The following is a 26,274-nucleotide window of genomic DNA, read 5'->3' on the forward strand; positions in this document are numbered from 1 at the left end:
GTGTCGGTATTGGATCCTCATTTGATAACATCCAAAGACAAGTAACATTGCAGTTTGCTGACACTTTAAGCAATCCTTTAATTGGGAACTACTAATAGTGTATTTCTATTGCAGCCAAGGACCAGGAAGATGCAAAAACATATTCACACCTTGCTGAGATGTTCACTACATTACTTTTTTTTTGCCCTGCGTGCCCAGTCTTGGATTTCTATTCTCAGTTTAAGGCCACTTTATGTGAAAAATCAGGCCATAGGGATAACGAGGCAGAAAAGATAGCCACGCAACTAAGATGAGAGCCTAGGAATGAGACATGACTGCTTACTCTGTGGCTTTTGGTAAGTCATTATAGGGTCAGATGCATAAAATCATTTAGTTATTTGAATTGTAAGTTCAGCTGGTTTGGTGCACACCTGCTTCCAGGCTTATTTATCTACTTTAAATATAATCACTCACTGGATAAAATAGTTAAACAACATACCTGCTAAGCCTTCTAGAACAGCATGTTCTTGCAGGTGTTCTTGCTATTGTTCCAGACAGCAGGAAAATGATGTCTTCTTGTCAGATGACCAAAACTTGGATGGTAGCAGCTGCACATGCGCATATCAACAGCTCAGTAACTGCCTAACGCCTGTCATGCTCTGTGTTGAACTGATGATACATGCTCAGCTCATCTGTGCATGTATGGTCAGTCCAATATATTTGGATTCAGTGATATTGGCAGATCTGAAATGTTAAAAGCAGGACCTTAGAAATCATGTATGATTTCTTCCAAGGAGATATCTCATCACTGGATTACTCTTCATGATTGGTTTACTGAGTCTTATCACATCATTTTGTCCCAGGGTTCATGAATCTTACATTTTTGACTGTGCAGTTTCACAGATTCACTGATCTTACACAATTACTGTGAGGAGAAGTATGTTAAATATTGGAAAGAGTACTGATACTGCTGGGAATTGCATAAATACCTATATTTAAATAGATTACATGTAAATAGACTCTACACTCCTATTGATTTCTTTAGAAAAAGTTTATGGCCTGGAACTTTTAGCTTCATTTGTCCTACTCACAATAGCAGGCTAACATAATGATTTCAAAACTGTATTTTACAGTCACCTGGCAAGAACTCTGTAAGACTCTTGATAACAGATGTGGGTTGTTAATCAGCTGCAGGGTTGTTGTGTTTCTTCTGTCTCTGTAACTTTTAAACCTTACCAGCTTGAAGTTCAAGAAACTGGGGCCTTTCTCACTCGTGATCTACTTTGTTGATTTCTGTGGCATGACTCCTAAGTAAAGTTAGGAAACCTGCAAAACAAACTGAGTGCTCCTCATGCTCAGTAGCAGTGGATCACAGAATCACAGAGTCACAGAATGGTTGAGGTTGGAAGGGACATCTGGAGATCATCTGGTCCAACCCCTTGCTCAAGAAGGGTCACCTAAAGCAGCTTGCCCAGGACCATGTCCTTGAGTATCTCCAGGGATGGAGACTCCACAACCTCTCTGTGCCAGTGCTCAGTTACCCTCACAGCAAAAAAGCATTTTTGATGTTCAGAGGGAACGTCCCCGGTTCAGTTTGTACCCATTTCCTCTTGTCCTGCATTCAGACACCTCTGAAAAGAGCCTGGTTCCATCTTCTTTGCATCCTTCCTTCAGATATTTATACACATTGATATGATCCCCTTGAGCCTGCTCTTCTCTAGGCTCAATAGTCCCAGCTCTCTCAGCCTTTCCTCATATGAGAGATGCTCCTGTCCCTTAAATATCTTCATGGCTCTTTACTGGACTCTCTCCAATATGCCTATGTCTCTCTTGTACTGAGGAGCCCAGAACTGGACACAAAATGCAAATCATAGAATAACTGGACTCTCCCCTTTTTAATCATTTGAGACATTTCTTTTTCCCCCATATTTCCATGGCAACCTGCCTTCTGGGGTCTAAATCATTTGTTCTACATGGCCATAACAAGCCCAATTTTCACAAACAGGTCATTCTTTGCTGAGGTTTTCCCCTCATAGGAAAAAACAGTGGTTGGTGGGTATAGATGTGTCAAAACTTCAAGCAGACATGGACAAGAAATCTGAGGGTTTCCTTAGGCACTTCTTCACCATGCAGGTCAGTACGTTGCACTGGTTATAGTGCTGAAAGTTCAGTCTCTGTCCTAATCCTATCCCAGTCCTCTTTCATCTTCTTTTGTCTTTCCCACTTCTCTTGCTCTAGTCCATTCGTAATATAATACTAGCAATCAAAAAATAGAATAAAAAAATGACAGAGCAAAGTCGGAGCCAGACTGCTCTGAACAGGATGGCCATATCCAGGCTTTTGTTTCAGACTTATGTAAAGACATCATGTACATTGTCAGTCCTCAAAGGTGTACAGTTCTATTCATTCTCAATTATTCTTTGCCATGAAAGTCTCCTATACTTAGAATGAAACCTAAAGACAAATAACAGAAGTCATTCAACTGAGCTGATACTCAGTAAGCAAAGAACCAACATAGTTTGTGAGCTCTGAAGTACCAGAACCACTCAAATATTTCTAAATGTGCTTGTGCGTTTCAGCTGCCTGCTGTAATGTTAAATTTTAAGGTTGTACTTTCCCCTGATGTTTGTTTACCCTACTACCTTTCCCTGATACTGCAGAACACTTATCAATTGCAGAGAAATTTGCAGAGAAATTATCCTTCTGCTTGTGCCTGTAAAGTATGATCCTCTACACAAACTCACCCAAAAGATTCTGGCTGGTAGTGGGGTTTAATCTTCTATCTGAAATTTAGCCACCCCATCTATCAGATTTAATACCAGAAGCAGCAGGCTTTAAAAAACCTAGGTTTTCTCTTTTTTGAGTAAGTAGAAATTTTTAAAATGGACTTCAGATATTGTACTTGCTTAAATCTCAAGAAACCTTTAGAAGAGACTTGAATAAAAGGTAAGAGATCATCTGGCCACAAAAATGATCAGGCAATCAGAGGGATAGAAAACCTCTTATATGAAGAAAGGATGAGAGAGTTGGGGTTGTTCAGTCTGGAGAAGAGAAGGCTCCGGGGAGACCTTATTGTGGCCTGTAGAAAGACAGACTTTTTACTAAGGCCTGTAGTGACAGGACAAGGGGCAATGGTTTTAAACTGAAAGAGGGTAGACTTAGATTGGATATAAGGAAGACATTTTTTATGACGAGGTTGATGAGACACTGGAACAGGTTTCCCAGAGAAGCTGTGGCTGCCCCCTCCCTGGCAGTGTTCAAGGCCAGGTTGGACGGGGCTTTGAGCAACCTGGTCTAGTGGAAGGTGTCCCTGCCCGTGGCAGGGGGTTGGACTAGGTGATCTTTAAAGGTCCTTTCCAATCTAAACTTTTCTATCATTCTATGGTTTAGAGCATGTTAGGTAAGGTAATGAGTCTCTGGTCTGTAATTTGTAACTAAAATCTAGCTAACTATCCAGTCTTAGACGTTAGATGTAGCATGCATGACATTTTCAAATGTAGGTTAAGGATGCATTGTTTGCTTGAAATTTTTACATGACTATTAACATCATGTTGGGAACATGCAAGTTTAGTAACATATTCTCACTTTAATGTCTTAGAAAAGTCTAATTTCTAATTTAAATATCTTTCTGTAATTTAAGACCATTACATTTTATTCTATCTGTAGTGGGCAAAGAATATTATATTCTATTTCTCACTGCCCCTATACGTATTTGAAGAATATTTTCATACATGCCTTCAGAGTTTTCTTTAGGTGAAGTGAGCTAAATTCTTTCTGCTTTATCTCAGAGTCCGTGTGTTTTACATCTCTCAAATCTCCTGAATTATCTCCAACTGGTGCATGTAGTTTTCACAAGTGTAATGTCCCAAAATCTCATTACGTCACATCTTCAGTGCTAAATTTTGATTTATGTATCCCGATCCAATGTTTTCTGTTTTCATTCCAGACTGATGCTATTGACTCACGTTCAGTTTGTGATGAAACATGCAGATATTTTTCTGACTGCTGCATCGTGTTGGGAAAATGCAGCTGTTTTTTCTATTCATGATTCGCTGTCAAGGTGGAAAGATTCTGCACATGGGATTGTGTAGGATTCTACCTCAGGTCTAGCACTAGTCAAAACTTCCATTAATATTTTGGATAACACAGTAGAGAGGATTATTAAATACCATTCAGCCATCAGCTGCAGAGGATCCCTTAACTGCCTGTGAAAGGGTATAATGCTGATTAAGAATCATCACAAGTTAAAAAATCAGTGTGAAAAGTATATGCAACCCAACACAGAAAAATGAGAAGTACTGCATTTATGTAGGAATAATTAGATACACATTATTAAGAGTGGGAACAACCAGACAGCACAATCAGAAAGCACTGTGAAACAGTGTCAAAACCACAGAGTTAGGATATATGGCTTTAATTGCTTGTTCCTTTTCCCAAGACCTGTTACTTTGTTATAGAAAGAATTTTTTTCCATTTCATACAATTTTACCCTGAGTAATCACAGCCTATTGCCTTTTCTGAAGATGATTTTTATCTTTATGAGTCATCTGGAACCTCATCTGTCTTTCAGGATTTCTCAAATATGTAGTCGGTCTGAGATTACAGCAACTTTTAAAATATAAACCACACTGGAAACGTGTGCCAGTCTCCACAGGTAAACTGGCTTTCCTGTACGGACATTTCATGCATATCTCAAACTGTTTCATAATGTTCTGTAGTATTTAATAAACATTTTTATTGCTGTCAGAGATAGTAAAATATTAGTTATTACTATGAAAAAGCACATTTTCACAATGCATATAGGTACCACAAAACTTGCATATTGAAGTGGAATCTCGTTTAAGAAGTTGTATAGACAGAAGGGTAAATATCTGATGTTGGCCCCTATGAATCTGACAGATATTCAGATATGAAGTCCTGTGGTGATCTACTTTCACAATGTAATATGACAGTAAACTCTGATGCCTCAGAGTTGAGGCCCAAAATTGCAGGAGTTCACATCTGATCTTCAGAGACAGAAGACACTAAATAAGTTAACAAAAGAGGCTGTGCATAAAATTACTTTGTATGACTATGGTTGGTGTGGCTTTGGACCAAAATGCAGTCAGACATTTGCTCTTAGTCTCTCTGGAGACTCCCTCCAGTTTGATTTCACACCTTGCCTCAGAATTCAAATAAGCTGAATATATCTTTGCCTTGCAGTACAGTTAAATTAATGTTCCCATGACCTGAGTTTCTAAGTTGAAAGTTGTCTTCTGAAAGACCCTGACTGTGTAGTGGGAAAAACGGAAGATGACATGTAGTTTTCATGCACTTTTGTAGCTAACAGAGGCAATATTTTTGGTTTTGCTTCTTACAAGTCAGCAAGTCAATTTCATTCATTTTAACTCACTCTGTTTTCTAAGAAATTAAAGTGAAAATATGTTGCTAAACATGTAAGTAATTGTACTCAGCTTAAAGCAACTCTCAGCCCTCTGATTTTAGAGAACACTGTTAAATTACATCTTAAGAAAACACGGTACTGCTCTTTGGACAGATGGTCAGTGTTTTATGAGCTTTTTTTTTTTTTTTTTAGTTCAATGAAAGTCCCACACCTGTTAACACAGAATATTGATAAATACAGTCAAAGGATTGGAAACTGTGTAACATGTTTGGGTTTAATTGAGACCTGGCAGCCCTGCAGGATGAAATAATCCACATATGATAATTTCTGAATGGGTAAAGGCACACATGTTCCCCAGTACAGTTTCTGGATATTAGTGTGGAGGTACCATTTGTTGGAGCAAAAGAGTAATTAAGTCTTTGTTCCTCTTCACTTGCACTGAGATGATTAGCAGGAGAACCTCGTTGTGCTTAGCATACTTCTGAGTTTTGCAAGGCAGACACTTTTCTCATAAGAGTTGGATTTAAGTATTTCAGACAGTCCAGTGAACAACCATGAGAGGACAACTTCTCTCAGCTGCTATGTCAGGCTCCATGCAGTGTGTGCACACCTTGCCACACTACCCTAGTTGCTCAGATGAGTAGTTAGCTGTTAGGCAGATCAAGCTGTTTATTCAGCTACTCAGCTCTTCTGCAGTAATTCTACCTTCTTCCTTGGGATGCACTAGTCCCTCCTCTTCAAGGTGAAAATGAACTCAATAATGCCATTTGTGGACAGAGATCATCTTAATTCATTTTCCCAGTGACTTTTGTGATAGACTTTTTCCTTTTTGGGCATCTATTAGCCTGTAGTCAGCTCCAAGGCACCTCACCTATTTATGAGCATTTTAACAGAAGGATATTAATAGGAATCCACATTGGATGCGAATTTACAATTCACTAATTCACACTATTCTTGCTGGAGACACTTCAGTGCTAAAGGCAAAATAGCTTACTGTACTTTCAAAGCAAGATTACTTTCTCCTAGCAAGACAAAGTGGCCTTAGTGGGAATTAGAGCAGCTAAGCTGCAGTGCTTGGAAATTTACATCCTAATTATCACAAATTAGCTTCTGCATCTGGGCCAGAACAAATATATGAAGAATACTCAGGGAGTTGTCCAGTGTGTTACCATTTCTGGCAGTATGATCTTCACTGAGATTTGTCTGGTCATATTCAGATCATCACAGTGGAAAACTCTTCTGCAGTTCAAATCAGCAAAAATGCTTTCTGATTTTCAATTATTTGGAAGCTTAAACTACCTCTCAAAAGGTAGCATACATATATACATGTTAGTGACAGCAGTAACTGATAGATGATTAATATAATTGTAAATGCCAGTACTGCTAAGTTGTCATCTTTGCTTCCATTTCAAGCTTGAGTCTGCCAACTTGATTAGCTTTGCTTAACTGAATAGTTTTGTTGATGTTAAGTGTTTCAATGGATATGAATTATTGTCACTAAAATGAATGCTGCAGAAGGCAAAATAACACCTCCACCTAAATACTTGCTGAAAAATACTTTTCTTGTAGATAACCATGTCCACAAAGAAAACCTGCCTGGAGTCAGTTTGATTTTGAGCGTTGCTTAAATTGCAATCCAAAGCAAAATCTTACGATATCTGTCAGGGAAAAAAAAGTTCATTCTTGTTATGTGCTGTTTCACATCAGTTTATAGATCAACAATTTATGTAACCCAGTCAGCAAGAAACATATATATATCATCTAGCCTCTGAATCAATCACCTGGCTGATGTCAAGGCAATTACATTAATATAACGCAGTTGCAGGTTCAAGGAGAAAAGAACTTAGTTTCTCTATAGAAGAACTAAATGCTTTAAACTGAGAAGCAGTGTGTGTGTGTGTGTGTGTGTGTGTGTGTGTGTGTGTGTGTACGCGCAGTGCTTGTGAGTCATGATAGTTTCTTAAAGGCTGTTTAACTTTCTGAAGTTGACATGAGTCATTATTCTCTTCCCAGGTAATGACTAGTTAAGATCACATTTAGCTCTTCCATTTCTCTAGTAATCTCTGAGATTTGTATTTCATTGATCTTCCAGTGAACAACTGCTTCAGAGCTCTGAGTGACAAGTAAAGGATTTAAGAAATAACACAAGATAGCTCCATTTGGAGAGCATGGATGACTAGAGCTGGCACCTGTTACTGCTCAGCCACTTTTGTCTCAGAAATTAAAGCGACGATTGGTTTAACAAAAGAAAGCAGACCTTGTCTTTAATAATTAATGTAGGTACAAAACATATAGGACTTCAAAAAAGGCAACTCTGAATGACGTAGATTTTATATTAACTTCCAAAAATAAGCCCAATAAGGGCAGAATTTTTACTCACTACATCATAATCACTGTTCCTCCTAGCTATTCCTAGAGTTAAATTGAGTATTTTCAGATGCCATTCCAAATATTTACTAAAGATCTAGACCCAAACTTTCATTATCTGACTCTTGTGGTTTAGGCAAATTTATTTAGATGTTTCAAGATAACAGAAAGAAAAAGAAGACAGAACACAAATTATTATATTTGTGGTATAAAATGCACTAGAACCTCCAACCAGGATTTCAAACATTTCCTGTTTTCTTCTTCATAAGAGATGGGTGAATCGCAGAGAATCACCTCTCTTGCTGGATATGCTTCAGACTGGAAATATTTTATATGATGTTAAAACCAGGACGGCTAATGTATTAAAGGTTTATATTTAGAATAGGAATGATCTTTCAGCACAGCATTCTCATGAGACTTCTTGCTAAAAATGTTCCCACTCCTCCATTGCCACCTCCAACCTTTTCTTCTGGTATTTTTCCAATTTACAATATGAATTCTTCAGTTCTTGTTGTCAAATGCTGAAATAGTTTTTATAACAGACTTTAACTGAACTGACTAGAAATTCTAAGTGATAACAGTGCTACAATCATTAGTTTAACTCCTACATTTAAAAATATCCCTATTTATGGGTTTTTCATTTTCTCTCCGGTATAATACGAGGAATGTGTTTCAAAGTTACAAAAGCTTAGGGGATCAGTTTGGACAATCTTTAATTAAATTCAGCATTTGATAAAGAGTTCTGTTATCAATATGCTAATAATAATAATAATAATACAACTTGTGGTTTTTGAGCAATTGATGGTTTTTTCTTTAAATGGAGGTCAATAAAACCTGATACTAATTTAGCAGAGGACAGGCAGGCAGGGTTATAAGGGTCCTGAGCTGATGACCACCAGTCTGTTTGTACTGTCACTGCAGTGCGTGCTGTTCTACATCTGTATAGCCTCCCCCTCCTTTCATGTCACAAATGTACCCACCTCGCATGAAACTACATCAAAAGGGAAAACAATTTTTCTGAATAAATACAGTCATAATTTAATGTTTATGTATTCCTTAGTCAATACTGTTATTTATGCAGACCATATTGTAACTATTCATTTATGCATGCAAGTTAAAAATGACTAAGATTATTAATTCAGTTAGAACACATATGCTGGCTTGGTGAAATACTGAATTTTTTTGAAACTATAGCAAAGATACCAGGCCTTGGTTTACTGCACTAGATTGTTGTTTGCTGGACAGCAGGGATAAGCATTCAGTAGCAGTTGCAGTATAAAGAGATAAAGAGCATTTGGTTTAATATGAGAGAATTTAGTTTTCCTCTGAGAAGGAGAGGTATTGAAGGGCAACACATACTTGACTTGTTCTGGCTTCTCTGTTCAGAATGATGGAGCCATGAGGTGTGATCTGATACAACCTGCAATGGGTGGGAGCAACCAGCAGGGTTTGTAGATTAGCAGAATATTTCAGCATCTGGGATGGGAAAGAAACACCATTAGGACAGAGGAATTTGGCCCAGAACGTTATTTCAGTGTTTGGACATATGCATATCTTATGCATATTGTCTAATTAGCATAGCTAGCTCTTCAGGATCTTTGGTGACTGTTGAAGCATAGGTTACTCATTCCAAAAATTTGTTATTCCATTTTGATTCCTTTGATGGAATTCAGTTATTCAGGATTGATAAAGTTGGAGCCCACTCTTTCCCCAGCTCAGACCCAAATTAAATTCTTTTTTAGCAGGATTAAGCAATGAAGTAGAACAGATAATGTCAAAGACTGTTAAGACTGTTTTAGATATTCCATGTTAAGATCTTATTCCTGCATGGGCTCTCATTTTTATGTTGGGCTTCCTCCCCAGACTTGAACAGTTCAGAAAAATGTTCATAGAAAAAAAAGGAGACATGTTGCCAATGTTGAAGATCTTATTACTAATTTACGGAGGGCTCCTGCCTTCTCCATGTATTGGAAGGACTTCACATATAGAAGGAGCTAACTTTTGGAAGATGATAATGACTTCTGTTGTTGCCATGAGTAATTATGGGGTTTGGCTTATTCTAATCCTTCTGAAAATTTCACACATAGTTATTAGAAATCTGTTGAAATTAAGCAAATTCTCTTTCTATTTCATTTTACTGGTTGTGCTTTAAAGCAGGACCTCCCCTGCAACTGCTATTTCCACTTGCGTTTACTACTCTGTCCTAGAACCAAGAGCAGAGATCCTCTCTTTCTGGAGCGTTTAGTATCCTGCCAGATAGCTCATCAATGGCGAGGAAGCAGTCTTAACAAAATCCCAGGAAACAAAAGCTGAATTTGGAGAAGGTGAAGAACTGTGAGGCAGTGGATGGACCAGGCTGGAACTATGAACTAGCAAGAAGGTAAGGGAAAGACAGGCTAACAGAAAAGAACCAAGCTGATAGAGGGGAGAGGAGGCTGGATAAACAGGGCAGAAAAGAATAGCTTAGGACTTAAGAGATGCAGTGAGACCCCTGCTCACAGAATCACTCTGTAACCCTGCAGATAATGGAAAAAGTTCCAGATTCCCTATTGTCAAACACTCTTCTATTTGCTAGAAAAACATCAGTGATATTGAGTCAAAAATGTGTATCATACCTCTGTGGTGCTGCTAATCAAAGCATGGGACAGAACAGTCACTGAGATCAATTAGTTCAGACGAGTATTTAAGTTGCAAATCTGAAGGCCCAGTTTTGCCAGTGGCCATTGTGGGCATGTGTGCAATAGTATACAATTCTGATATTGGCTGGCAAGTGAATAAATAGTGGAAGCAAAGCAGCAGTATAGTGTCATGCTCTGAACAGTCTTATTTTGCTATTTAGGAACATTTCGGTATTGCATATTAATCTATGCTTTTAAAATTGCGTTTTGATAATTAAAGACGGAGATCATAGACTGAGAGGAACCTTATGAAATTCAATAAGGACAAATATAAAGTTGTGTACTAGGGAAGGAATGGACCCTGGCAATGATACAGGCTGGGAACTCAGAAGTCCACTGAGACAGGCAGTGGAAGGTTGCCCAGAAGATGTTGGGCCATCTTTGTCCTTGGAGGTGGTCAAGACTCGACCAGATGAAGCCCTGCGCAACTAGTCAGACCTTGCATTTGTCCCTGCTTTGAGCAGGAGGCTGGACTAGAGACCTCCTGAGGTCCCTTCCAATGTAAACTTCCCAATGATCTTATGATAATGTAGTTAAAATTTATCAGCCAGTACCTACAAAAGAATGTAGGAACAGTATTCTTGCTAACAGCTGGTGGAATAGCATATTTATTCACCTGACAGTAAAATGAGATTATTGTCAGTGGGTTTGTGAACTACCATATTCCTGGTGTCTGAAAATAAGACTTCATTTAAAAAATGTCACTTGCCTTTATTATTGCAGAGGTAACCTTTCGAAAATGAACTGGCCATGAAGTAATACAGTCATTTCATCTGGAATCTGAAGATAATCTGAAATAATAAGGCATAAGAGTATGAAATGCTTCTGTTAATCTCTATGGGATACTAGCTGTAAAGCCCAATGACGGCAATTTTTATACAAGCATTGTTAATAATTTAGTATTACTTAAGGTTCACAAAAGAGAGAAGTAGATGTATTATTAAAATATACTGTCTAATGAATGACAATTCTCTACTATAATTAATATTATGGCTTTTCCTCTAACAGGCACCCAGTAGTATGTTACACTTAAAACTATACATTGTAACAATGATATATGAATCTTTAAACTATGGGCAACCTTGGCTGAGGGTATATCACCTTGTTGCCGGATTTATGGTGATTTTAGCCTCTCACTTCAGGGACTACTGGTCTTATAAAGACTTTTCCTTTAGGTTTCTACAGCTGTGGTATTTATTGGGGAGTTGAAAGGACTCGTTAGCAGTCCCTTCTCATCTCTGATGCTGTTCTATAAATTAGCCACTGGAAATTTCTTTCAGTACCTTCAAATTCTTTCATTATCTAGCATGAAATGTCATTTCATATAAAATCAAGTGCTCCAAGACCTGCTAGTGTAAGGACATCCTGAACTCATAAATCTACTAAATCTGTTTTCACAACGTATATAGGAACATTGGATGTCATTTGGTTTTGAGGGTTGCCTGCTGCTCACCAGATGCGCTTCTTTGTTATTAGTTATCTAGTGACTGAATTTTTATGGTTCCTTCATAGAGGTCCTCACAAAGTAAAAAGCCATCGTTAAGTAAAAAATCCCAAATCCTCTCTGTTTGTGCTTTGACCTATGATAATATTTGCAGAGTGATAGCCCTGAGAATCGGCATCTCAGTACTGGTTATACAAAAGCAGAACCACCATCTATTGTGATGACTCTGTATGAAATTGGGATCAGTCTGTACTGCAAAAAAAAGGTCTGCTTGATTCTCGAATTCCTTTGGGAACCTGCAGTCCTATTTTCCAATAAATATGCATGGTAAAGACAAATACTTTCTGTTTACAAACACCAAACACAAACTACAGAATATGCTTCAGTGATAGCCATAGCATTCCAAAATTTAATCTGCTTAAGCAAAACAAGGACCCTTACTGTCTTTTGTAAGAACCCTTTCTCTGAAGGTTTTACAAACACAGAGTCATGATCAGTTTGTGTGTATTGTGGAATACAGCCTACAAAAGCAGTTCATGTAAAAACCTGTGCTAGGAAGCATTGTTAAACTTGAAGTACCTTGTGTGACCCATCAGCAAATATATTTAAAAGAAATAGCCTCTGGTTAAAGATGAGAGAATACCATTTTTTAATCAATCTGAACATGAATATACTTTCAATTTCTTACTGACTTTCTACCTGGTATGAATTTAATCTCCATGCTACAGCTTTCTGAATATTTTTTGCTGCTGCATGCCCAGGTTACAGGTGTGTGCCACAGGGTGAGAGCTGCAGTCCTTTCTGGGGACAGACTGGGAGTACACGACCTGGAGCACGACCTGGACACAAGCATTTGTGAAATTTTGAAGAAAGCAAAATGAAAGATGAGGTGCTAAATCTGAGACTGTGGCTGCTAACACCAGTCACTGAACACCAGAGAGCAAGGATTACTGCATTTCCTAATGGACTGCTGCAGAACCTCTGAGCCTTTCATCTCTAATAATGGAAAAGAAACCCAGGTGTGTCTTAACGTGTGGATGTCATTTTGTTTATTTTGGGGAAAGGAGTGTTAAAATAGCAGTTTTGAAAGCAACAGGTTTTTTCTAGAGGTGGTTATACTCTGTCTGATGTGCCAGACCCCTTCAGCATTATCAACTCAGCTCCCATACCCTCCTTTCTGGCCTCTGTGATAGGCATTATTTCAAAGGAGCTCAGCTGGGTGCTGGACTGTAATTTCTCATGCAGCTAGGATCAGATCCATCAATTTATTTGAAGGTTAGGACCAAGACCTTAGAAGTGGATGGGGAGCTAATGGACAGACTGATGTTCCTGTTGTGTTCACAGAGGCTTAAACCAGTGAGGAAGGGGTCAGACACATCCATATTATTTTCACCCTTTGCCTCAGATGCCGTGGTCTGCAGAAGTCTCATTCAGAAATGACAAAGGAACGGCTCCCTGCTGCGAGGTCCTCATGCCACAGAGAGCTGTAATGAGTCTGTAACGAGGTGAGATAAGGAAGACTTCTGAGTGATTACCCAGACAAATCACAGAGATGTACTGAGTGAAGGGTAAATCTTTGCACCACTCTCCATCACTTAAATATCTCAGAATTCTTAAGGTATCCTCATGGTATAATATAAGAAGACAGCAGGACAAAAATGTCCTAATGCATCTTGGTGGGTTTTCCTTTCACTGTATAACAGAAACTTTTGTAATTAGTCAGCCACTAGCAATGAAAAATGACTAGAAATATGGCTAATGGGCAATATATGTTTCAAAATCCACATGAGGAAAGACTGCATGATCTTGGAAGTGTTGAGCTGTGCAACTGTCTCCTTGCAAAATGAGAAACAAATATTTTGTCTGTGTATTCACTGAAAAGTTCCAAATACATAGCTGGAATGTAAATGAAGATGAGAGACAGTGAAAAACAGGAGAATATTTACCTTGGGGTGTAGTCCTAAACTGAGATGTAATGGTTGTTTCCACTTCTGTCTTTTATGATACCTAGAGTGTATTTATATTTTTAGAGATATGCATATATATATATGTGTGTGTGTGTATACATATAAGTGCTCCAGAAAGAAATGTTTTGGTTTTCTTGGAAGCATCAGTTTTTCTGTGTTGAATCTTAACATAGGTAATATATATCCAGATATGAAAGTAACTGTGGCAAAATAAAAGAAAATAAATCAATCCAAGGATGACTTCTGTACCTCATTTAGAGCTCTTTTCAAAATGTGTGGTTATGAATAAATCATTTACTTTTGCAAGCATATGCTCTGCAGGATTTCAGATACAAAAGAATTAAAAGGTCAGAGAATTACAACGCGTTTACTGCATCCCTGTATGACAGAAAAGCTCATTACTATTTGCCGTCTTCTGTCCTTCTTAATTAAAGCATCAAATCACATGTACAGTCTGGAGTGGCTCGATTATAAAAATTTACATCCACCAGTTTATTCCTGATTGATTTATTAATTACTGGCCTTGACTCTTTTTTCAAATCAGCACCCTTTCCTCGGGGTAAAAGTGAATATTATATTAAAAAATAATACACCATAGCTTTAAACAAAAATATATTGTAAACTTAGAAAGCCAGTACTGAACTTGGCTTTGATGGAATTGCTATCTCTTGTACCATGAATTCTGACTTTTCACAGGTGACCACTGGCAAATTTCTAAATAGTTTTGTTACCGAACCCCCTTCCACCCATAAAAGGATAGAAAAAATGCTGCGAACTGGAATTATTTTTAAGTTTTGTAAGGATATTTCAAATATATAGCTTTCATCCATCGTTTTCAGAATATTTCTAAATGAGACTTCTGGTGGTTTTGTGGTGTTTCCTCCTGAAAAGTTTATGCTTACCAACCTGCCGTATTGTGTCAGCTGATGGGCTCCAAGGAGGTGGAAGAACTTTTGATGGTAAATCTAAAGCAGATCTACCGAAATGCTTAAGTCATGTCTGGAGACGTAGTTAAAGCCAAGGTAAGACGGCAGGTGCTTCCCCTTCCTTCTTCTAAATACGTGCTTCAGCAACTCGCTTATTGCCTCTACCTGAAAGTCATCGAGCGCACTCTCCCGATTTCTGGCATTTAAGCAAGGTTTGTCTTTATTTATCGGTAAATACCTTCATCTAGCGGGAAAGGTCGAGCTGATCCCACTTTGCCGAGCTACTCCGTCCCGGTTCATCAGCTCCAGGGCTCGGCTTGTGCCCCCTCTCCTGCCCTCCGCCTCCCCCCGCCGCCTGGGTGACGCCCGGGCCGCCGCCCCGGCCTCCGCCGACCGCGCTCCCGCCTCGGCCGGGCCCAGGCGCCCGGGCACGCCTCACCCCCTTTCCCTGATCCTAAAATGGAAAAATAATTTAAAAAGAAAAAAAAAAACAAAACCAAAACCAAAAAAACCCGAGGAACCCAAACCACTTCAAGTTTAGGCATATAACTGTCTTCTCAGGATTCGGCCTAAACTGATGCTCGTTCGTCTCGCGCTGCCGCGATCCACGATTTCGGTCAGGAACACGCGGCCGTGACGGCGGGCGCTGCCCGAGCGGCGGCAGGACCCCGCCGCCACCGAGCCCCCGCCGCGGGGACTCGCCCCTCGGGGGCGCCCTGGCGGCGGGGCCGCCCACCGCCGCGCCCCACCGGGGAGGGGAGAGCGGCGGCGGCGGCGGGGCCGGGCCGGGGCGGGCAGCCCAGAGGCTGCCGGCGCTGCGGGGGTCGGGGCGGGCTCGGCTGTGAGGGGCGCGGCGCGGCGGCCGCCCGTCCCCGCTCCCTGCCCGTCCCGGCTCTGCCGGTGACAGTCCCCTCCGCCCCGAGGGCGGCCAGTCACCCCGCCGGGATTTCGGGGGTCGCTGTTCTTTCTCTCGGTCGTCCGCCGGGACCCTCCGCGGGCGGCGGCGGGCGGCGCGGAGGGCTCTCCCCGCTATGGCCTTCACCTTCGCCGCCTTCTGCTACATGCTCTCGCTCGTCCTCTGCGCCGCCCTCATCTTCTTCGCCATCTGGCATGTGAGTACCCCGGTCCCCCCCGACCCCTCCGCCGCCCGCGGAGACCATTAAAAACGGCTCCAGCCCCGGCGGGAACACACGGACCGTTGAGGGGGGTCGTGCCGTGCGGGGAGAGGGGCGGCGGGGCTGGGGCTGGGGCGGGCAGCCCGCCCGGCGCCCGGGGAGCCGAGGCGAAGCCCCCCGCGGCCGAGCGGACCGCGCCGTGAAACCTCCGCGTGCGTTACTGTATTTATGAAGTTTTTACCAGCGTAAAGACCACCGGCAGTGCTTCGGCCAAAGCTTATAAAGCCGTAGGCGGCCGCCCGCGGCTCTGGGAAGCGCCTGCAGCCCGGCCGCCGCCCCGGCGCTGTCCGTGTGGGGACGGGACCCCCTGCGCGGCTGGTTCGGGCAGGAACGCCTCGAGCAGGGGCTGTGCTAAAGCCGGAGCTCGTCGAGGTAAGAACAGCCGCCCTCCTTGCCCGAGGATAGAGCCTTGTGAGGGAGAAACCGCCCCGCAGCCGATGAAGCAGTTAGGTTGTTTTCCCTTCAGTAAATTACTACGTTAAGAACTTTTTAAAAAGTCGGGTTGGAATTTGAAGCTTCCCCATCCTTCTAGCACGTGAACTGGATGCTGGAGTCCACCTTCACTGATGTCACTCGAAAGTGGTGGTGGCTCGTTCCTTACTGGACGCTGGGTGACTGGGGTACGTGTAAGCATGTAGCTCGCAAGGTGTTAATTTCCGCAGGAGTGAAATTATTCTTGCGCATAACTTGCAATCCTTTTAAACGGTTACATATTTTGGTATTATTTACGTGTGTCCTACACAAATAACTTCATGCCATAAACATTCAGGATGGAATAGGTTAAGTTGAAAAATAGAGCAAGTCTCACGAATGCCTCTACAGATAAGATTAAAAAAACCCTCTTTTGACTAACATACAAGGCAGGTACAGAATTTCTTTTTACTGAAACGAGAGCAAAGCTGCTAGCTCAGTTGTATGTAAGCATATTAGAAGTATGAAAGAGATCACTCTGTTACGAGAATTCTTTGAAAACCAGTTATTTTGAACTCTTAATGGTGCAGTTACAAGTTTTTTCTTCATGAAACCATGAAGGGGTGATGGTAGTGCCAAGTACTGTAGTGATGTCAAGTACTGCAAGTCTGAAAAACGTCTCTCTAGCAGTCAACCACTGCACTCTTGTTCTCTGAAAAAAAGGAGTAGTAAAATTTAGATGATTACTCATGTTTTTTCCCTTGCTCTTCCCCAAACCTTTAGGTCCCCGAAAGTGAGAATTCTGCAGCTTCTTCAAAGAATTTATAGTTAAAAGTATTCTACTCTGAATCTCTTACTACAAATTAAAAAGTTATTTTCTTCATTACTATCACATTTTAAATGATTTTTTTATATCTTTGAAGCCTGTTACTGTGTCATCTTTTCCTGGACTGTAGTTGTTGTTGTCTGAAGACATATAGTACTTCTAGCAAATATGGCAAATTATTCATCCGTGAATCAGTGTAGTTACTGCAAATTTATTCTTAGTGAAACATTTTTTAACTTTCAGTCTGTAAACTCGTGGAGAGCAATCCATTAGTTCTAGAGTTCTGTAAGAGGCAACTAGGAAAGGAAACCTTTTGTCAATGGGCTTATGTTTATGGTGCATGTTTCTTACATCTGTTGAAAAATTGTTGAGGGATTGAAATTTAAAATGGCTGGAAATGCTGTTCTGTTGTAACAGAGCAAGAATCGATACTGTCTTTTCTTATAAATAAATAAAAATTCTATTAAAATACATGGTTTGTGAAGGCCCATAGAATAACAGATTTCACACCCTTCCAGAATAAACTTTTAAGCATACCTGTTACCCACATGTACAAAACACAAGGATTTTTATTATCATTTCTGTAAGAATGGTTACAGTCTGGTTTCTTATTTCTTCTAAAATGTAGTCTAACACGTAGCTTCTGTATTGAGTCATAAGAGTTTCTTTTACCTTAAACATCTTGTGAAAATCTTCACAAGAAACAAAACTCCCACTCCTTCCCAGTGACCTGATTTTTTTTCACGGTAATATACTGTAAGGGACAGTAGATACATTTTAAATAGGGTCTCATAAGGGCAGTGGAGAATTTCAATAATAATATTTTCCTGTTAAAGGGCATTTTAAAGTGTTATTTTTTAAAAAGCCCACATTTGGTTACTAAGAATAAATTGTTGATTAATATGAGAGTCTCATCACTTTGAAAGATTCCTGAGGTTCTAAGACTGAATGAAAACTATATTTTGTAAATTATTTTAAAGGCAAGAAAAAACTGTAGCATTTGGACTTGATATTGTTCTAACCTGAAGCTGGCTGAGGTTTGGGCAGTTATCTGGAATGAATTAACAGTGGATCAAATAAATTCTCATTTTCTTCCTGCTGGGAAGTCAGATGAATTATAATTGTCATTAATATTGATGTAATAGGTTCAATAAAAACTGTGAAACCAAAATGAAGAGAGTAAAATGAGGATTTTTATTTTTGGAAACTGCTTTTCTGATGCCATTCTATACATTCTTGTGCTCTGTACTCTATGGGGCAGACAGAAGCTGGTCAGAATACTTTAAGGGAATTGTGACTAAAATACAGAAACTCCTTCAGACATCTGGAATATGAATTTTTTTTTTCCTACCTCTGAGTTATCTTCTTACATAGGTTACCAGTGGTGTCAGCCATGATTAAAAAACCCCGAAAACCCATATTAGATACTATCCGAAACATTTGTTTAAACTATGCACAATATTTATCTTAATGTGTTATTCCTGGAATTTCACTCATACATATTAAATGAAAGAAAACAACTGAAAAATTGAATTCTCCATGTACTACATAGTACCAATACCACTCTCTGTGGTGTGGGAATTTTTTAAGCATTTAGGTTTAATGACCACATTACCTCTATCTGTAATAACATGGTATCAGAAACATCATACAGAAGTGGATGTTTTCATGTCACTGTTGTGGAAGACTACTGGAGAATTTAGTAGAGGATGGTGACCTTTATGCTTAGTTTCTTCTAGCTAGCCTCTAGAATTTAATAAAACCTTACATTCCCATTACAGAATGATATAGACTGTTTTAAACAACTCTTTTGTTGTTCAGAGTAAACTTTATCTAACACTATGAATAAGTCCTTTCAAAATTCAGGAAAACTTTTCCATATGTGGCCTAAAACTGTTCCTTGAATTTGAATTCTCGTAAGTAAACAGTTTGGTAAAGTTTGCTATATTTGCAGCCATATTAGCTGAACGGGTATCAGCTAAATGAGACTGTCTTCAGATGAAGCTAGCGAGCATCAAAATCTTGAGCAAACTTTAGCGAGTGAATATCTTGGGGGGGGGGAAAAGGAATACACAGAGATACCTCAGTACAGTTGATTTGAGTATGTACTGCATGTGACTCTTGTTGCAGAAATGCAGTTACAGTAGTGCTCTGCTTGCTTTACTAGCTGAGGTATCATCTAAATGTGTTTTGGCCAAGGTGTCCTCTCATTTGGACTAATGCAGCTGAGCATATTTTGGTGCGGTTGCATGGTACAACTAACAGTAGAATTTGGTCTACTTAACTACATAATTTTATATCCTCACCTGATCATGTAATAAACTCAAGAACAGGGTGTACGGTCTTCTTACTAACAATCGCAGAGACTTTGTTTTGCTGTCCTCAGCTATTATTCTTCTTTATAAACAGCTTTTTACTAATCATTTTTACTCCATTTCTAAACTGTCTTAGACTAAGATTCAGCTTCCTGTTAACATTTAACTGAGCTAAGCCTGTCTGAACTCCCAAGGAGATTTGGCATACCACATTCATTTCTAGTGTAGCTCCACTGAGTTGTGTCTGAAGTGAAGTTGACTGAAGTTGACCAAATTGTGGTTTATTTTTCATCACTTTAAAATGTGACATGCTTGTGTGAAGTCCCATTCTCTTCAAATACTCTGGTTTTGGTAATCTGGGTCCTTCCCTCTTTTAAGGTGAAATGATCTGCTTTGAGATTTGTTATTTTAAGGAAAGCTTTAAGAAAGACCTTTCCAAAGGGTTCCGTTTTATAATACCACAGTAAAACAGTTCATAAATACCATGAACGTTACTGTTTAAAAGAAAGCATTTCTGGGGTGGGCCATCTCTTTCTGAAGTCATACCCCAGCATATCTGTGAATGTGTGCAACTGCTTCATAACCAGTAGTACTTCTGGATTGCCAGAAAGTATTAGGAGTATCATGCCAGTGAAAAAATTGATGGTGCCAGCCTGAGAAGTTGTACCAAACAGAATGCTTTCTGAAGTACTCTGAAATGATTGTGAATGCAAATGAATCTGGGAACAGCTCTCTGGCATGACAAGAATTGTGTGCGCTGAAATTGGTGACAGTTACTTGAACCAAGTATAATAAGAATAAAGCAGCAGAGTGTGGAATTTTTTTTTTTTTTGCTTTTTCATTTTAGGCTTCGCCCCTCTCCCCCCCCCCGCACCCCCTTATTTTTCTTGTGAAGTGTGAGGATAGTATTTAATTCTGATAAACTACCTTAGTATGACTTTGACTTGACTTACCAGTTAGAGGTTCACAGGTATACTTAAAAACAGTGGGAGGCAGGGACTGAACAGAGTAATAATACAGGCTAAGATTGACTTTCAGTTTTAAATTAAAGCTTTTTTTTTTTTTTTTTTTTTTCCAAACACCAGGGAAAGAAGCCCTTGGAATCTGTATTCGCTGCTGTTTCTGCTGTTGGTTTTGTGTGTTATGTTTAGCAGACAGCTTGAATTATCTATGCCTTGTTTTCTCATTTACTAAGTGTGGGTAATAAAACTAAACTCCAAGTACTGCATGTCATTTTATTTAACAACTATTCCTAAAATGCCTTTGCTTTCTGACAGAAGGTGCTATGGACATATAAGATGTTGCCACTTCTGTTATTTGTCACTGTGCTGTCCTGGTGATGTGGACAGTATTTTATAGTACTTAAGTTGCAGTAGCTTCGGTAAAAAATTCAGAAGCTCTCCAAGAGTTAGATATGTGGAACTTGGGGAATATTCAGTATCTGCTCACTTATGCTTCCTCATAATATTCCTAGCCTAATTTCTGATAAATTGTACAACCTTAATTTTAAAGATACATAAAAAGTACACAAGAGAATCATTTAAAGCTTGGGCTGATAGCAAATTCAGCTGAGCAAAGCACTTCAGCTGCAAACTAGGTGGTACTCTATCTATGTTCGCTGTGTATAAGTGTCTCACTCTGTAACTTTGGTTTGGAGGATAGCTATCTGTCTTACCTGAAACCAGTAAAGAGATCCATAAGCAAACTTGAACCCGTGCTTCTCTTTAGTAAAGGCTGCCCGTCATCTCAATTTAACCTCTTTACAATGCTTTAGAGCCTGTCTTGAAAAAGTAATTTCCTTACAGACTTGTGGTCAAGCTTGAATTTTCTTCCAGATATGGAAGTTCAGTGCTGTCCTTTAATGAGTCATTAATTCAGTGCTCTGAGAATACTGGATAATTATGTGATTTAAAAGAAAATCAAATTAAGGTTTGAACCGGAGCACAAATGCCATTGCTGTATGTTATACATATTTCTTGAAAACATTTTTTCTTCTCTAAGCAGCTAAGCGCTTTGTGTTTGAAGGTTTCATAGTCATGACAGTTTAAGGAATGGGTCTGGTATTTCCACTCTTTTTAAAGATAGAGCACAACCAGACTGGTCTGGCTATAACAGAGCTTTGTCAGTTCTCTTACAAGTTTTCTTTCAGAAGTTTGTCACATTAATGCTGACAGACAGTTATTAGGCCAGGCAGCACAGGCTGTGGAGCAAACTATATTTTATATTTTGGAAAATATGTGTATTTCAGTTTATTTACCTTGTCATGATTAAATAATTTTAAAAATCATCGAAGTCTTTGGGCTCTGCCACAGACTTAAATGCTGTGGAAAGATTAAATTGGATCTCTGTATATTCTTGAACTGTCATGATGAGATTTATTTGGAGAAAGGTTTTAAATTATGAGTGGTTGCCACTGGCTGTTATTCCAGATGCTTCACAAGTCACAGTGACTCCATTATCTGTGTAAAATAAATTATTCTGTGGAGTTTTGTGCCTCCACAAAAATGTGCAGAGAACTATTTAAATGTTATTTGGTTGTCATATATCCAGTATTTTTTTTCATCTTAAGATTAGTTGGAAAGTCCGTTTCCTGAAGGGATTTTATATCCAAATTGGTAAATAATGTATTTCTAGTGCTTTTTTTAAACTGCTATGCTTGTTAATAAGCGAGGCAATGTAGCTGTCATATTTTATTAGACCGTGAGTACATACAACTCTTAGATTGAGTCCGAGGCATGAGATTATAGCTCTTGCTACATATATTTGTTTATTCAGCCACCACTTACTACATTAAATCACACTTAAAACATTGAATTCAACCCTTGGACCTCTGGCTTAGTAGCTTTCCCCACCTCAGTATAAATACCCTTTTTATCAAAATATTTTTCAGAAAGAGGAAGAAGCTCAGCAGAGAATAAGAATCTTCTCCTTGCAGATACTAGACCTTTCTTTGACCTGTTTCTCTTCCTCAGCGCCTTGGACATGCAGTTCACTTACAGAATCACAGAATCATCTAGGTCAGAAAAGACCTTGAAGATCACTTAGTCCAACCATTAACCTAACACTGACAGTTCCCAACTACACCAGATCCCTCAGCGCTGTCGACCCGACTGTTAAACACCTCCAGGGATGGGGACTTCACCACCTCCCTGGGCAGCCCATTCCAACGCCTAACAACCCCTTCTGGAAAGAAATGCTTCCCAATATCCAGTCTAAACCTTCCCTGGTGCAACTTGAGGCCATTCCCTCTTGTCCTATCGCTTGTTACTTGGTTAAGAGACTCATCCCCAGCTCTCTGCACCCTCCTTTCAGGGAGCTGTAGAGGGCGATGAGGTCTCCCCTCAGCCTCCTCTTCTCCAGACTAAACACCCCCAGTTCCCTCAGCCGCTCCTCGTACGACCTGTGCTCCAGACCCTGCACCAGCTCCGTTGCCCTTTTCTGGACACGCTCGAGTCATTCAATGTCCTTTTTGTAGTGAGGGGCCCAAAACTGAACACAGGAATTGAGGTGAGGCCTCGCCAGTGCCGAGTACAGGGGTAAGATCCCTTCCCTGTCCCAAATAATCAGTGTTGCTGCTGACAGTCAGAGGTGACTCTACCCGTCAATGCAACTAAGTCTCACTTAAGTCATAAGCTGGGGTTACTGAGACTCTTACTCTCCAGAGATTGGTGGTCTGTTGGGGTGTTCGGTAGTGGGGGGGGGGGGGCTACAGTGATGGCCCCTGTGAGAAGCTTCTTGGAGCTCCCCAGCTCCAAGTCGGACCCACCTCTGGCCAAGGCTGAGCCAGTTAGCAATGGTCACTGCACCTCTGTGATAACGTATTTAAGAAGGGGAACTTGCGAGGAGGAGTTGGAGTTGTGAGGAGAAGTTGCAAGGGGGACACCTATGCAAACACCGAGGTCAGTGGAAGAAAGGAGGAGGCAAGGAGGAGTGCTGGCGCAGAGACGCACTGCAGCCCGTGGTGAGAGGGCAGGGCCACCTCCCTGCCGCCCATGGAGGTCACTGGAGGAGCAGAGATTTGCCTGCAGCCCGTGGAGGACCCCACACTGGAGCAGGTGGCTGTGACCGAAGAAGGTCGGGACTCTGTGGAAAGAAGCCCCCACTGTTGCAGTTCATCACTGGGAGGACTGCAACACATGGGAGGGTCCCACACCAGAGGAGCGCAGGAAGAGCTGCAGCCTGTGGGAAGGACTCATGTTGGAGAAAGTTCGTGGAGGACTGTCTCCCGTGAGAGAGACCCCACACTGGAGCAGGGGAAGAATGCGAGGAGTCCTCTCCTTGAGGCAGAAGGAGCAGCGAGACTGCAACCCCCATCCCCTGCCCCTTGTGCCACTGGTGGGGGGGAGGTAGAGAAATCAGGAGCAAAGCTGAGCCTGGGAAGAATGGAAGGGTGGGGAGAAGCTGTTTTTAAGATGTGGTTATACTTCTCACTGTCCTACTCTAAGTATTGGTGGTGGTGTTTGAATTAGTGATGTTCTTTTTCTTCCCTTACGAGTCTGTCTTTTGACTGTGAGTGTAATGAATGAGTCATCCATCCCTGTCCTTGTCTTGACTCCTGAGCCTTTTGCTTTATTTTATCTTTCCCATTCCTGGGAGGGGGAAGGAGTAAGCAAGCCGCTTCTTGGTGCTCAGTTGCCCACTGGGCTCAAACCATGACAGGTGGCTTGGAAAAGACTTGTACTTTCTGTGGCAACAAAGTTATCTCTCCCACATGAAAGATGTAAGAATTATTATTAATTCTACTCTACAAAGAGATAGTCACTTGAAGTCACAGGACAGAATCAGCTAATGAGGTAAAGGTAAAAGAATGTCAAATACTACTTGGTTTACTGGATCAACTTCTAGTGTTTCACAGTTGGCAACTCCCATGAAAAAGATTAAATTTATGACCATGATGCTGTGCAGAGAGCAAGATGCAATTTTATTGATAGAATAGTTCCTATGTTTCTTAATAATGATTAAAACTTCAGAAAGATCCAGTTGTTGTTAAAAGAAATAATAAAAAGTTCTTAGAATAATATTGATTGGAAGGGACTTAGGAAATCATCTAGTCAAATCTCTTCTTCAAGGCGGACCTAATTTCAAAGTTAGATCAGTCTGCTCAGGGCATGTCCAGATGACTTATGAACTCTCCATGGGTGGAGAGTTCACAGCCTCTCTGGGAACCTGTTCCAGTACTTCACTCCTCTCACTGTGAACATTCTTTTCTTACACACAGCTGCAATTTCTGTGGGTGTAACTTCTGGCTTTTTTCTCTCGTTCTCTTGGTGCATGCCCCTGAGAAAAGCTTTTTGCTGGCTGCTGTCTAATCTGCCCCAGGAAACTGAACGCAGTAATAAGATCCTGTCAGAGCCAAACCCGCTTCCCTCAGTCTCTCCTTGTATGTCATGTGCTCTAAACTTTTGTCCACCAGAATGTCCAGGTCCTTTTCTTCTGGATTGCTCCCAGACTGCAGTGTTGCATGTGGATAGTCTATCCCAGATGCAGGACTTTGCCCTTGTCTTGGTTGACCATCATGAGGCTTTCAGTGGCTGATTCCTCCAGCTTGACAAGGCTGCACTGAATGGCAGCCATGCCCTCCAGTATGTCAGCTGATCTCCCCAGTCTGGTGTCATCTGCAGACTTGCCTCATGTGTCTCATCTTCCAAGTCACTGATGAAGATGTCAAACAAGGCTTGCTCCAGTATTGATAACTGCAGAACACCGCTCCAAACTGGGCATCAGTCAGACTTCAAAACAGTGACTGCTACCTGTACCACCATTCTGATGGCACATCCAACTTTTCACCTTGTAATCTGTCCATTCTATCTCCCCAGTCTGAGTACTAAACTTTTCTTCTGGGACACAGCATGTTCCTCTTGCTTAGTGTTTCGTTGTGTGCCCAGAAAAATTCAGAGGAGCGTCAATGCACTTTGTGAAAGCAGGACAGAAGTCTTTATGTTTTTCTCCAGTTCTCAGTGAAAAAGTATTACTATATAAAGCAAGGATTTATTTTAGGAATGTCATTGTGAAAAGTTACATTAGAAGGCACTGAAAAATCACAAAACATTTACAATGGAAGTAGGTTTTCTTAGCAAGATACTGCTGGAGTTCTGAACGTACAGCTCCAGTTTTGATAGTATGAGCACATGAAGCAGAACATAAGGGAGATGAAAAAATAGTGCCTTCATTGAGTTGTCCCATAGTGCACTGCTTGCATCTCCTCACCAACGCAACAGGTCATGAAAAACCTTTGGGTTGGTTTTGGGTCCTTTTCTATTTCTGTGCATTTGTGGGTCATGTCATATTCTAGCTATAAGAGATAGATTAAAAAAAAAACCCAAACAACTGGAAGTCTAAGCTAAGCACATTGCTGGAGGAACCAAAGTTTAAAAAATTAAGGAGATCTACCCTGAAATGGTGAGAATGAGTAGTTATAGTCCTTATAGTTCTCTGATAACAGATATTGTGCAAGTGTCAGACATTACTGATATAAGCGCCATTGTTTTTAATAGAACGACATTTGATTTTTGAATGCATTTAAATGCCAGCCATCTTCATGCTGTGAGTCACTGTTTCAAGTGTTTGATTGTTTAGTCAATCTTCTGTTGCATTATTATTTTATTGTGTTATGAGTTCTGGCTAAATAGTTCACATTGTATCACCACCTAAGTATAAACTGCCTTGTACATTCACAGAATGGGCATTTATAAGCAAGTATAATGAAGGCTCCCTTGAGATCAATTTGATTGAGTGTGCTTCAGAGTTGTTCTTCCCTCAGTATTATATAAACACTATTAGCAGATCCTTTAGAAAATTGACTT

General features: G+C 40.5%; 1 protein-coding gene across 1 annotated transcript in view; it reads left to right on the forward strand.

The window, feature by feature from the left end:
* Nucleotides 1-15,578: 15,578 nt before the first annotated feature.
* CNIH3 (cornichon family AMPA receptor auxiliary protein 3) overlaps nt 15,579-26,274 on the forward strand; it is a 51,851-nt gene continuing 41,155 nt past the window's right edge. Inside the window, exon 1 of the mRNA XM_074926381.1 lies at nt 15,579-15,856. Coding sequence (XP_074782482.1) covers nt 15,776-15,856 — 81 coding nt within the window. The 5' untranslated portion in view covers nt 15,579-15,775. The remainder of the gene's footprint in view (nt 15,857-26,274) is intronic.

The sequence above is a fragment of the Athene noctua genome, chromosome 1 (assembly GCF_965140245.1).
Source record: "Athene noctua chromosome 1, bAthNoc1.hap1.1, whole genome shotgun sequence".
In the NCBI taxonomy this organism is placed as follows: domain Eukaryota; kingdom Metazoa; phylum Chordata; class Aves; order Strigiformes; family Strigidae; genus Athene; species Athene noctua.